The 14,828-nt window shown below is 37.4% G+C and overlaps 1 protein-coding gene across 2 annotated transcripts; it reads left to right on the top strand.

The window, feature by feature from the left end:
* Nucleotides 1-7,481: 7,481 nt before the first annotated feature.
* Nucleotides 7,482-9,475, top strand: LOC131804747 (golgin subfamily A member 6-like protein 22). 2 transcript variants are annotated; one of them, XM_059127891.1, is made up of 3 exons: nt 7,482-9,071; nt 9,181-9,334; nt 9,393-9,475. In XM_059127891.1, exons 1-2 carry the CDS (start codon nt 7,632-7,634, stop codon nt 9,235-9,237), a joined length of 1,497 nt encoding a protein of 498 aa, XP_058983874.1. In that variant the 5' UTR covers nt 7,482-7,631; the 3' UTR covers nt 9,238-9,334; nt 9,393-9,475. The 2 variants fall into 2 exon arrangements, with proteins under 2 accessions (XP_058983874.1, XP_058983873.1); XM_059127890.1 differs by having other exon boundaries at nt 7,482-9,334.
* Nucleotides 9,476-14,828: the final 5,353 nt, after the last annotated feature.

The raw sequence follows: 14,828 nt of genomic DNA, 5'->3' as shown, positions 1-14,828 counted from the left end.
TCAGGGCTTGACGTCGCTGGAAGAAAGGTTTGTTGCGCCACGAATTCCCTTTATGAGAATAGTTTCATTGGGTTATAATCGACAGTGTGCTGTAAGGGGTGCAGTAGTAAATGTCCCCATTTCACTCGATTCCACCGTCAACGTCCTTCCAAGAACGGCCGATCAAACTGAAGTTATCCAGGTTCATTTGAAGCGAAGAATATCTTACACACACTATTTTATGTCTGAAACGATTCGGCCCGGCAAAATTTTCGAAGCAGCGAGATACCTTATTGAAACGGAATTGTACAGGAAACATGAAATTTGTATTTCATCTGAATGGTTGGCCAATATGGGTCCCGCTGATCAAGTGCCGTTTATAGCAAATTCCGAAGATCGAAGTCTATTATCGAGCGTCATTGATTTTAACTTAGATGAAGATCACATTGAAGAACATAACCCCCAAGAAACCCTCTTAGATTATATTCCAGTCGAAAATGTTCAAATTCAAAATATTGAAATAGCTCCTGGTGAAGGCCATAGACCCATGGATTGCTATTAGATGAGGACTCTGAAGAGCTATCATTTCCACTATATACTGTGGTATTAAAAGAAAATCTACAGCGACAATAGCAAAATTGATAAAATCTGAAGCCCGGCGTTATGATAGGAGATGTGCGCGGGTAGACAAAGTCTTATACTCGTATAAAAAATTAGAGTTTTCTAAATCAAGAACAGTATTTCTACTTGTTTGAGGAAGAAAATTGGTACTCGCAGTTATACTGCAACGGATGCTCTTAATGACCGGTTCATACAAAATATAGTGCAGCACGACGAAGGGTATCACATTTTGAAAGGCGTGCGGTCTTCTCCAGCACATTGGGAGGCAGAGAAAAAGAAGGTCTTGGCTATGATCAGGCAATTTGGCATTCCAACGTTCTTTATAACTCTTTCTGCTGCTGAATCACAATGGCCAGAATTGATCGTTATATTGGTAAAAATTGCAGAAGGAAGGAATATTACCGAAGAAGAGGCAATGTCATTTAGCACCCAAAACGGTACGAACTAATTAGGTCAGATCCAATTACATGTTCCAGGTATTTTGACCACAGAATAAGACACCTCTTCAAAAGTTTCACGGTTAATGGTGGAATATTCGACGAGTTTAATGTAATCAAATTCTACTGGAGAATAGAATTTCAACAGCGAGGGTCTCCTCATGTCCACGGCATATATTGGCTAAACAATGCCCCTTTGTTTGATATATCAGATCGAAATAGCTTCCAACGTGTTACGGATTTTGTAGATAAATTTGTTTCTACAGATTCGTCTAATAGCGAAATCCAAGACATAGTCCACTACCAGCAACACAACCACGGAAGAGCATGCCAACGTGAAATAAGAGGTCAAAAATTCTGTAGATTTCATATACCATATCCGCCAATGTCTAATACGGAACTTCTTTTGCCGTTTTCGGTTGGTGTAGATGAGCAACAATTATCAGCTCATAAGTGCAACTATGACAAAATTTATAATTTGCTTAACGCAAAGTTAACAGATATAGAATGTGAACGATTAAATAATTTTGATCAGTTTTTGGCAGACCCACGGATTAATATGGACAAAGATGAATATCTTGCGGCGATCAGATCTTCTATAAGAAAACCTAAAATTTTTCTTAAAAGATCCTTCAAAGACAGATCAATAAATGCTTTTAATTCGCGGATTTTAAAAATGCACAAAGCAAACATGGATATTCAATTTGTTCTGGATGCTTATGCATGCGTGTCGTATATAGTTAACTATATAAACAAGTCGAATCGGGGTGTTTCACGTTTGTTGCAAGAAACAATGAACGAGATACGTGAAGGAAATTATTCTGTAAAACAAAAGTTGCAGCATATAGGTAATAAATTCATATCAGCATCCGAAGTCTCAGCCAAGAAGCAGCTTACAATATCTTGGGAATGCATTTGTCTCAGTGTAGCAACAGTGATGTTTACGTCAATACTCTCTTGCCAGAAAAACGTGTTCGCATACTAAACCGAGGCAAGAGCTTCAAAATCTTTCTCCTGATTCAACCGATATTTATGTATCGAATTTACTTGAGCATTATATTCAAAGACCGGATAATCTAGGCGATGTGTGTTTGGCTTATTTCGCTGCACATTATACATACTCTAAGACATTGCGCAAAAGGAATCGTCAACATGATGAGGAGGATGAAGATATCTTGAAGATGACGAGGAACATCCTGATGATGTCGGGGCTTTGTTTCGCTTAAAAAATAATTCGGGTTACGTATATAAAAGAAGAAGTCCGGCTATAATTCGTTTTCCCTCATTTAGGGCCGACTTAAACAGGGACGACTATTTTCGCACATTGGTTATGTTATACTTTCCATGGCGTAACGAAGACGAAGACATTATAGGAAGAAACAACGAAGATACCTGCTCTATCTACATGGATGTAATTGAAAGGAACCGACAGCAGTTTGAAATGTTCAAGGATGGTGAATTACATGATATATTGCAAAGTATTCGTGAAGACAGTGATGGTGGTGAAGACCATGCGAGTAACGATAACATTACAAGTGACCAACTTTTAGACGAGGAGTTTAGAGCCTTGGTTGTTCCAGAATTAGAGGAAAATATAAATGTCTTCGACATTGACAACCACCATGAAGATGACCTGGAATCAGAAGCCAATGTACACTTAGTAAGACTCCCACCATTAGTAAATTTCGAAGAACTTCAGCATTTAATCAGAACACTGAACAATAAACAGCGGTCTTATTTTCAACATCTTTTACAAAATATAGTTCAGAAAGTTCGATTTTATGAGTATGTTGCGGGAGGAGCTGGCGTAGGAAAAAGTCGCCTTATAAAAACCATTTATCAGGCAGTTACTTTTAGATATAATTCTATACCTGGCGCTAATCCGGATTTGCCAAAGTATTATTAAGTGCTCCTACCGGAAAAGCTGCTTTTGGAATTGGAGGTGCGACATTACATTCACTTTTTTCCCTTCCAGTAAACCAGTTCCGAGGAGAGCTACGTCCACTAAGCAGTGATCTTGTTAATAGGCTCTTGGTTAAATTTACAGATCTGAAATTGATCATAATAGACGAGGTCTCCATGGTTGGATGTAGAATGTTAGGTTTCCTTGACGCACGCCTGAGGCAAATTTTTAAAACGACTGAAGCCTTTGGAGGAATCTCTATAGTTTTGTTCGGAGATCTAAAACAACTGCTTCCAGTTGGGGATAAATGGATATTTAGTACCAATACTGCTAATCCATACCACATCCTCGCAGGGGGTGGCTTGTGGGATCTGTTTTCTTTTAATGAGCTAACAGAGATAATGCGACAAAGGGAGGACCAAGATTTCGCGTTTGCACTGAACCGAATGTCAACTGGAGAAATGACTGAAGAAGATGTTTCGCTCATAAAGTCAAGGGTCATACCAACATCGGAGATACCAAATGAAGCAATTCATTTATTCCTGTCAAACGAAGAAACCGATAATTATAATTCCCTTAGATTGGCACAAATCACATCAGAACAATTTGTTTCCAAGGCATCCGATATTTTGAAGTCAGATTCATTAGCTATCGGTCAACGGAATCAAATTTTAAGTTCGGTTCTCAATTTAAAGACCTCAGAAACGCAAGGACTTTGTAGTGAACTAAAATTAAAATTGAGTGCAAAATATATGATGACGATCAATATTGATACCAACGATGGCCTAGTCAATGGAGCCACTGGCATACTGAAGCATATTGATTTTGGTAGAAACTCAACAAAACCAATAACGCTTTGGATCTTATTTTCTGATGAAAGTGTTGGAAGAATGGCGAGAAGAAAAAAACCACATCCCACAGAATTATTATGGACTCCCATTGAAAAGTGCCGCCGAACGTTCCAGTACAAACGGAATGAACAAATAACTATAGAACGCTTACAGTTTCCATTGGTAGTTGCAGAAGGTATAACCATACACAAAAGTCAAGGCGCAACCTATGAAAAAGTTGCTGTTCATGTTCGGAAAGGTATGAGTAGGGCTTCTCTCTATGTCGCTTGTAGTAGAGCCACTAAAGCAAGTGGGCTATACATTATTGGAACATTTACTCCACCAAAACCTTTCTGCAGCTCTGATGTTGTCAAAATAGAATTGGAACGGCTTAGATTGCATAAAGCCATACACTTGCAGCATAGTAAGTTTAACACATCGAATAACGCTTTCACAATATTTTATCAAAACATACAAAGTCTGAGTGCTCATCATTCTGATATTTCTAGTGATGTCACTCTAATGCATTGTGACCTATTGTGTTTTGTGGAAACGTGGACATACCCGGAAGAAGAACTTTTCTTTGACAATTTCTCAATATTGTCACGAATAGATTGCAATCATACTGAAGGAAGAGTAAGAGATAAGAGGGGTATCGCAATTTATATTAAGAACGAAAAGTTTTCTGAGGCAAATATTATTTGTCAAAAAGATCTAAGCAGAGGCAGAAAATCATTTCAGTATTCCCTCATCCAATTCAGAGATTTGTATCTTATAGTACTTTACAGGAATTCTTCATATCCCGAATGCAACTTCAAACGTATTTTACTTGAAGCTATATGTGATATTAGAGAACGTTTCGGCGATAATTCAAATATTGTAATTGTCGGGGATTTCAATATCTGTAGAAGTAGTCGAACTAGTACAATTGAAACTGCTCTTCGTTCAATGGGCTTATTATCAAAGTTGGAGAGAAATATACCAACAACGAATCACGGTACGCACATCGATTGGGTATTTAGTAAAGAAAATTTAAATATTAATTGTAGCACTTACGCCACAGTTCACAGCCACCATGATGGAATAGTAATATATAATTAGAATTTTATACTTATAATATAGAATGTAAACACATTTTTTAATAGATTTAGTTTTTATAGAGTTTAGTAAAATATTTTATTGTTTACTCTGTAATCTGTATTAATATATAGATTTATGTTTGATCATAAACATAATATTAATGCAATGAATGACGAATTCGATTCATGTATGACTTCTATATATTTAATTATATTGAAATCCATATTAAGAATAAAATGTAAAATAAGATAACGTTAATTAAGATAGCAATAATTAGATTGTATTTAGACAATGAATTTTAGGTAATAAAAAACATACAGATAAAAAACAAAATAACCATTTTTTATGTTTTGTGTTAGAATAAGAATTTGATGTACAGATGAGGGTGCTTTTCAGATTTGGCGTTTCAAACATGTTTCTAAAACGTGTTTATTTCTAATGTGTACAATTTTCTTATGTGTACAATTTTTTCTGTGAAAGTTATGAGAAAGGAAAGGTGTTTCAAAAAAATGTTTACATCCGTTTGAAAGAAAAGAAAACAAATATTTAGTTTTACTTCAAACACTAATTGTGGTGGAGGGTATACAGTTTTACTTGTTATACCCTCCACCATGGGTAGGAGGGTATATTAACTTTGTCATTCCGTTTGTAACACCTCTAAATATTCGTCGTAGACCTCATAAAGTATATATATTCATAATCAGCATAAAATTCTAAGACGATTTAGCGGTGTCCGTCTGTCTGTCTGTCTGTCTGTCTGTCTGTCCGTCTGTCTGTCTGTCTGTTGAAATCACGATAGAGCCCACATTATTTGACGTAGACCTTTGAAATTTGGCACAAGTGTGTGTATTGTCCCTAGGATGGTTGGTATTGGAAATGGGATATATCGGTCCACGTTTTGGTATAGCCCCCATATAACGGTACCTCCCGATATTCGGTATTTTGATTATTTTTGCCACATTTTTCCACGGATTTGTCTAAAAATTGACCTTTGTAAGTCGTAATGGATTTTAGATCCAGTGGGGTAACATTATATGTATAGGTCCACGTTTTCATGTAGCCCCCATATAACGGTACCTCCCGTTATTCGGTATTTTGGTGATTTTTTCCACATTTTTCCACGGATTTGTCTAAAAATTGACCTTTGTAAGTCGTAATGGATTCTAGCTCCAGTGGGGTAACATTATATGTATGGGTCCACGTTTTCATGTAGCCCCCATATAACGATACCTCCCGTTATTCGGTATTTTGGTGATTTTTACCACATTTTTCCACGGATTTGTCTAAAAATTGACCTTTGTAAGTCATAATGGATGCTGGCTCCAGTGGGGTAACATTTTATGTACAGGTCCACGTTTTCATGTAGCCCCCATATAACGGTACCTCCCGATATTCGATGATTTGATGATTATTGACACATTTTTCCACGGATTTGTCTAAAAATTGGCCTTTGTAAGTCATAATGACTTCTAGCTCTATTGGGGAAACATTATATGTATAGGTCAACGTTTTCATATAGCCCCCATATAACGGTACCTCCCGTTATTCGGTATTTTGGTGATTTTTACCACATTTTTCCACGGATTTGTCTAAAAATTGGTCTTTGTAAGTCATAATGGATTCTGGCTCCAGTGGGGTAACATTATATGTATATGTCAACGTTTTCATAAAGCCCCTATATAACGGTACCTCCCGATATTCGGTATTTTGATTATTTTTGCCACATTTTTCCACGGATTTGTCTAAAAATTGGCCTTTGTAAGTCATAATGGATTCTAGCTCCAGTGGGGTAACATAATATGTATAGGCCACATTTATCCACAGATTTGTCTAAAAATTTGTCTTTATAAGTAATAACAGATTTTAGCTCCAGTGCGGTAACATTATATGTATAGGACCACGCTTTCATATATCCCCCATATAACGGTACCTCCTGATATCCAGTATTTTGATGATTTGTTGCCACATATTTCCACGGAATCGTTCCGATGATATGAAGATATTGATATTAAAAGTTTGTAGCGGGTGACAAAACATTCGCTGTATAGGTCCCCGTTTACTTTAGACTCCATATAACTGTACCTCCCGATTTTTGGTATTTTGATAATGTAAGTCGCAATTTTAAACGGAATTGGCCCAAATTTATTATTTGGAATTTGTAACAAGTTCTTAATCCAGTGGCTAAGCATTATATAATATTCCATTTAGTATTTGGGGTATGACATTGTATTTATAGGTCTACGGTAGCAACAACTTTATTTGAGTATGTACAGCGCCTATATGATGGTTTATAAAAGTTGTTATTGTTTGTGCCACAAATTTAGGGTAATAGATTTTAGTTTATCGCCGCAGGTAGTATGGTTGTGATTTTTATTGCCTCTGTTTGCTTGATCCTGTTTTTGTACTGTTTCTCCAGGTAGTACAGAGTGCATTTTGGTAACAATAACATAATAATTAAATGTACCTGTGGGTTATATAATCAAAACTCTCTTAAATTACCAGTAAACAAAGGTTAACCATAATAATAAAACTAATGTAATATACCTGTCGGTAATAAAACCTCCCACTCGTCAACTTGGTTCATATACCTGGTGCTCTACGCAGATTCTTACAAAACATCTTACCTGGGCAGTAAGTATTTGTGTATATAATAAACCAACTCAACTTTAACAAATCAGTTCACAACGAATCGTTAAACAAAACATAACCTAATACCAACGAAAATAACTGAAAAGTTTTCTATACAGATTTAAAACTGTTCCAATTCGACAATCAATAATTATGCCTAAACTACGTAAACAATCGGCACTACAACGTCAACGAATTATGAGGCAACATCTTCACAGTTACCGTGAACGGAATTTAAATGACGATCGGCTCAGAAACTCTCAACAGTTAGCAACAAGGAGACAGGATCCTGAATATAGAGAAAATGAGCGAGAAAGGGATAGAGCAGCACATTCAACTCGGCGCCAAGCAGTAAACTATAGATCTGCGGAACAAGAACGGGATATTTTGGCACACTCTATTCTCCGAATGAATTCCAGTTATCGAGCAACTGAACAGGCGCGCGATGCTTTGGCTCACGCTAATCGAAGAATGGATCCAACGTATAGGGAAGAAGAACAACAGAGGGACACATTGGCCCATTCGGTTCGAAGGATGGATCCGACGTACAGGGAGGAGGAACAACAAAGGGACACGGTAGCCCACTCAATGCGAAGAAGGGATCCGACGTATCGCGAAGAAGAGCAAGAGAGGAATACACTTGCACACTCTATCCATCGGATGAATGCGACATTTCGGGAAGGAGAACAAGAGAGGGATACTGTGGCTCGATCTGTTCGGAGAATGGATCCAACATACCGGGAGGAGGAACAACAGAGGGACACTTTGGCCCACTCTATTAGGAGAATGGATCCAACTTACCGGGAGGAGGAACAACAGAGGGACACTTTGGCCCACTCTATTCGGAGAATGGATCCAAGATACCGGGAGGAGGAACAGCAGAGGGACACTTTGGCCCACTCTATTCGGAGAATGGACCCAAGTTACCGGGAGGAGGAACAACAGAGGGACACTTTGGCCCACTCTATTAGGAGAATGGATCCAACTTACCGGGAGGAGGAACAACAGAGGGACACTTTGGCCCACTCTATTCGGAGAATGGATCCAACATACCGCGAGGAGGAACAACAGATGAACACTTTGGCCCATTCTATTCGGAGAATGGATCCAACATACCGGGACGAGGAACAACAGAGGGACACTTTGGTCCATTCTATTCGAAGAATGGATCCGGCGTATCGTGGAGAGGAACGAGAAAGGGACTCTTTGGCAAGATCTATTCTGCGACAAAATGAAGAATACCGCCAAGTCGAAAGAGAGAGAGACACAGCAATGCACCGAGTACGTCGAAGAAATCCAGTTTTCCGTATTATGGAACAAGAGCGGAACACTTCAGCTCGTCGTGTCACCAGACAAGTTGCTATGCAAATGCAAGAAGCAGAAAACAGGATGAGAAGTTGCCGCGTCCTTATTCATCGTATGAATCCTACAAACAGAGAAAATATAAACATGAGACAAGCTCTGAGAAGTTCAGCAAGGAGAAGAAATTTGTCGCCGGAATCGAGGTCACAACAACAAATTCAAGATACTTTGAGGTGCAGAGCTAGGATAATTTCCAATTTTTGCAATATTATCAAGAGCGGACCCACAGAAGTTTGTATTTGTTGTGGAGGTCTTTGGTTTGTTACTCAAATTAAGACTCTCCGCAAAACATTTGTTCTACAAAAATACCCAAATTTAAGTGCAGTTTTTTTCCTTTCAGACCAGTTTCCATCTGATAACGATATATATAAATTCTGCAACACATGCCACAAAATAATCAATGCGGGGAAGGTTCCTTCTATGTGTCTCTCAGAAGGTCTACATTTTCCAGCTATTCCGAGTGAACTTCAGGGCTTGACGTCGCTGGAAGAAAGGTTTGTTGCGCCACGAATTCCCTTTATGAGAATAGTTTCATTGGGTTATAATCGACAGTGTGCTGTAAGGGGTGCAGTAGTAAATGTCCCCATTTCACTCGATTCCACCGTCAACGTCCTTCCAAGAACGGCCGATCAAACTGAAGTTATCCAGGTTCATTTGAAGCGAAGAATATCTTACACACACTATTTTATGTCTGAAACGATTCGGCCCGGCAAAATTTTCGAAGCAGCGAGATACCTTATTGAAACGGAATTGTACAGGAAACATGAAATTTGTATTTCATCTGAATGGTTGGCCAATATGGGTCCCGCTGATCAAGTGCCGTTTATAGCAAATTCCGAAGATCGAAGTCTATTATCGAGCGTCATTGATTTTAACTTAGATGAAGATCACATTGAAGAACATAACCCCCAAGAAACCCTCTTAGATTATATTCCAGTCGAAAATGTTCAAATTCAAAATATTGAAATAGCTCCTGGTGAAGGCCATAGACCCATGGATTTGCTATTAGATGAGGACTCTGAAGAGCTATCATTTCCCACTATATACTGTGGTATTAAAAGAAAATCTACAGCGACAATAGCAAAATTGATAAAATCTGAAGCCCGGCGTTATGATAGGAGATGTGCGCGGGTAGACAAAGTCTTATACTCGTATAAAAATTAGAGTTTTCTAAAATCAAGAACAGTATTTCTACTTGTTTGAGGAAGAAAATTGGTACTCGCAGTTATACTGCAACGGATGCTCTTAATGACCGGTTCATACAAAATATAGTGCAGCACGACGAAGGGTATCACATTTTGAAAGGCGTGCGGTCTTCTCCAGCACATTGGGAGGCAGAGAAAAAGAAGGTCTTGGCTATGATCAGGCAATTTGGCATTCCAACGTTCTTTATAACTCTTTCTGCTGCTGAATCACAATGGCCAGAATTGATCGTTATATTGGTAAAAATTGCAGAAGGAAGGAATATTACCGAAGAAGAGGCAATGTCATTTAGCACCCAAAAACGGTACGAACTAATTAGGTCAGATCCAATTACATGTTCCAGGTATTTTGACCACAGAATAAGACACCTCTTCAAAAGTTTCACGGTTAATGGTGGAATATTCGACGAGTTTAATGTAATCAAATTCTACTGGAGAATAGAATTTCAACAGCGAGGGTCTCCTCATGTCCACGGCATATATTGGCTAAACAATGCCCCTTTGTTTGATATATCAGATCGAAATAGCTTCCAACGTGTTACGGATTTTGTAGATAAATTTGTTTCTACAGATTCGTCTAATAGCGAAATCCAAGACATAGTCCACTACCAGCAACACAACCACGGAAGAGCATGCCAACGTGAAATAAGAGGTCAAAAATTCTGTAGATTTCATATACCATATCCGCCAATGTCTAATACGGAACTTCTTTTGCCGTTTTCGGTTGGTGTAGATGAGCAACAATTATCAGCTCATAAGTGCAACTATGACAAAATTTATAATTTGCTTAACGCAAAGTTAACAGATATAGAATGTGAACGATTAAATAATTTTGATCAGTTTTTGGCAGACCCACGGATTAATATGGACAAAGATGAATATCTTGCGGCGATCAGATCTTCTATAAGAAAACCTAAAATTTTTCTTAAAAGATCCTTCAAAGACAGATCAATAAATGCTTTTAATTCGCGGATTTTAAAAATGCACAAAGCAAACATGGATATTCAATTTGTTCTGGATGCTTATGCATGCGTGTCGTATATAGTTAACTATATAAACAAGTCGAATCGGGGTGTTTCACGTTTGTTGCAAGAAACAATGAACGAGATACGTGAAGGAAATTATTCTGTAAAACAAAAGTTGCAGCATATAGGTAATAAATTCATATCAGCATCCGAAGTCTCAGCCCAAGAAGCAGCTTACAATATCTTGGGAATGCATTTGTCTCAGTGTAGCAACAGTGATGTTTACGTCAATACTCTCTTGCCAGAAAAACGTGTTCGCATACTAAAACCGAGGCAAGAGCTTCAAAATCTTTCTCCTGATTCAACCGATATTTATGTATCGAATTTACTTGAGCATTATATTCAAAGACCGGATAATCTAGGCGATGTGTGTTTGGCTTATTTCGCTGCACATTATACATACTCTAAGACATTGCGCAAAAGGAATCGTCAACATGATGAGGAGGATGAAGATATTCTTGAAGATGACGAGGAACATCCTGATGATGTCGGGGCTTTGTTTCGCTTAAAAAATAATTCGGGTTACGTATATAAAAGAAGAAGTCCGGCTATAATTCGTTTTCCCTCATTTAGGGCCGACTTAAACAGGGACGACTATTTTCGCACATTGGTTATGTTATACTTTCCATGGCGTAACGAAGACGAAGACATTATAGGAAGAAACAACGAAGATACCTGCTCTATCTACATGGATGTAATTGAAAGGAACCGACAGCAGTTTGAAATGTTCAAGGATGGTGAATTACATGATATATTGCAAAGTATTCGTGAAGACAGTGATGGTGGTGAAGACCATGCGAGTAACGATAACATTACAAGTGACCAACTTTTAGACGAGGAGTTTAGAGCCTTGGTTGTTCCAGAATTAGAGGAAAATATAAATGTCTTCGACATTGACAACCACCATGAAGATGACCTGGAATCAGAAGCCAATGTACACTTAGTAAGACTCCCACCATTAGTAAATTTCGAAGAACTTCAGCATTTAATCAGAACACTGAACAATAAACAGCGGTCTTATTTTCAACATCTTTTACAAAATATAGTTCAGAAAGTTCGATTTTATGAGTATGTTGCGGGAGGAGCTGGCGTAGGAAAAAGTCGCCTTATAAAAACCATTTATCAGGCAGTTACTTTTAGATATAATTCTATACCTGGCGCTAATCCGGATTTGCCAAAAGTATTATTAAGTGCTCCTACCGGAAAAGCTGCTTTTGGAATTGGAGGTGCGACATTACATTCACTTTTTTCCCTTCCAGTAAACCAGTTCCGAGGAGAGCTACGTCCACTAAGCAGTGATCTTGTTAATAGGCTCTGGTTAAATTTACAGATCTGAAATTGATCATAATAGACGAGGTCTCCATGGTTGGATGTAGAATGTTAGGTTTCCTTGACGCACGCCTGAGGCAAATTTTTAAAACGACTGAAGCCTTTGGAGGAATCTCTATAGTTTTGTTCGGAGATCTAAAACAACTGCTTCCAGTTGGGGATAAATGGATATTTAGTACCAATACTGCTAATCCATACCACATCCTCGCAGGGGGTGGCTTGTGGGATCTGTTTTCTTTTAATGAGCTAACAGAGATAATGCGACAAAGGGAGGACCAAGATTTCGCGTTTGCACTGAACCGAATGTCAACTGGAGAAATGACTGAAGAAGATGTTTCGCTCATAAAGTCAAGGGTCATACCAACATCGGAGATACCAAATGAAGCAATTCATTTATTCCTGTCAAACGAAGAAACCGATAATTATAATTCCCTTAGATTGGCACAAATCACATCAGAACAATTTGTTTCCAAGGCATCCGATATTTTGAAGTCAGATTCATTAGCTATCGGTCAACGGAATCAAATTTTAAGTTCGGTTCTCAATTTAAAGACCTCAGAAACGCAAGGACTTTGTAGTGAACTAAAATTAAAATTGAGTGCAAAATATATGATGACGATCAATATTGATACCAACGATGGCCTAGTCAATGGAGCCACTGGCATACTGAAGCATATTGATTTTGGTAGAAACTCAACAAAACCAATAACGCTTTGGATCTTATTTTCTGATGAAAGTGTTGGAAGAATGGCGAGAAGAAAAAAACCACATCCCACAGAATTATTATGGACTCCCATTGAAAAGTGCCGCCGAACGTTCCAGTACAAACGGAATGAACAAATAACTATAGAACGCTTACAGTTTCCATTGGTAGTTGCAGAAGGTATAACCATACACAAAAGTCAAGGCGCAACCTATGAAAAAGTTGCTGTTCATGTTCGGAAAGGTATGAGTAGGGCTTCTCTCTATGTCGCTTGTAGTAGAGCCACTAAAGCAAGTGGGCTATACATTATTGGAACATTTACTCCACCAAAACCTTTCTGCAGCTCTGATGTTGTCAAAATAGAATTGGAACGGCTTAGATTGCATAAAGCCATACACTTGCAGCATAGTAAGTTTAACACATCGAATAACGCTTTCACAATATTTTATCAAAACATACAAAGTCTGAGTGCTCATCATTCTGATATTTCTAGTGATGTCACTCTAATGCATTGTGACCTATTGTGTTTTGTGGAAACGTGGACATACCCGGAAGAAGAACTTTTCTTTGACAATTTCTCAATATTGTCACGAATAGATTGCAATCATACTGAAGGAAGAGTAAGAGATAAGAGGGGTATCGCAATTTATATTAAGAACGAAAAGTTTTCTGAGGCAAATATTATTTGTCAAAAAGATCTAAGCAGAGGCAGAAAATCATTTCAGTATTCCCTCATCCAATTCAGAGATTTGTATCTTATAGTACTTTACAGGAATTCTTCATATCCCGAATGCAACTTCAAACGTATTTTACTTGAAGCTATATGTGATATTAGAGAACGTTTCGGCGATAATTCAAATATTGTAATTGTCGGGGATTTCAATATCTGTAGAAGTAGTCGAACTAGTACAATTGAAACTGCTCTTCGTTCAATGGGCTTATTATCAAAGTTGGAGAGAAATATACCAACAACGAATCACGGTACGCACATCGATTGGGTATTTAGTAAAGAAAATTTAAATATTAATTGTAGCACTTACGCCACAGTTCACAGCCACCATGATGGAATAGTAATATATAATTAGAATTTTATACTTATAATATAGAATGTAAACACATTTTTTAATAGATTTAGTTTTTATAGAGTTTAGTAAAATATTTTATTGTTTACTCTGTAATCTGTATTAATATATAGATTTATGTTTGATCATAAACATAATATTAATGCAATGAATGACGAATTCGATTCATGTATGACTTCTATATATTTAATTATATTGAAATCCATATTAAGAATAAAATGTAAAATAAGATAACGTTAATTAAGATAGCAATAATTAGATTGTATTTAGACAATGAATTTTAGGTAATAAAAAACATACAGATAAAAAACAAAATAACCATTTTTTATGTTTTGTGTTAGAACAAGAATTTGATGTACAGATGAGGGTGCTTTTCAGATTTGGCGTTTCAAACATGTTTCTAAAACGTGTTTATTTCTAATGTGTACAATTTTCTTATGTGTACAATTTTTTCTGTGAAAGTTATGAGAAAGGAAAGGTGTTTCAAAAAAATGTTTACATCCGTTTGAAAGAAAAGAAAACAAATATTTAGTTTTACTTCAAACACTAATTGTGGTGGAGGGTATACAGTTTTACTTGTTTCAATGGTTATTATTATTATTTTTTTAATTTTCTGGAAACATGTGAAATCAAGTCACGTTTCTAAT

The sequence above is a fragment of the Musca domestica genome, unplaced genomic scaffold (genome assembly GCF_030504385.1).
Source record: "Musca domestica strain aabys unplaced genomic scaffold, Musca_domestica.polishedcontigs.V.1.1 102, whole genome shotgun sequence".
Taxonomy (NCBI): Eukaryota; Metazoa; Arthropoda; class Insecta; order Diptera; family Muscidae; genus Musca; species Musca domestica.
The sequence above is the reverse complement of the archived record's forward strand: the minus strand, read 5'-3'. Positions and strand labels throughout refer to the sequence as shown.

Bases quoted from the DNA above. Each gene is read 5' to 3' on its own strand.
- LOC131804747 (XM_059127890.1), top strand. From the start codon at position 7,632: ATGCCTAAACTACGTAAACAATCGGCACTACAACGTCAACGAATTATG.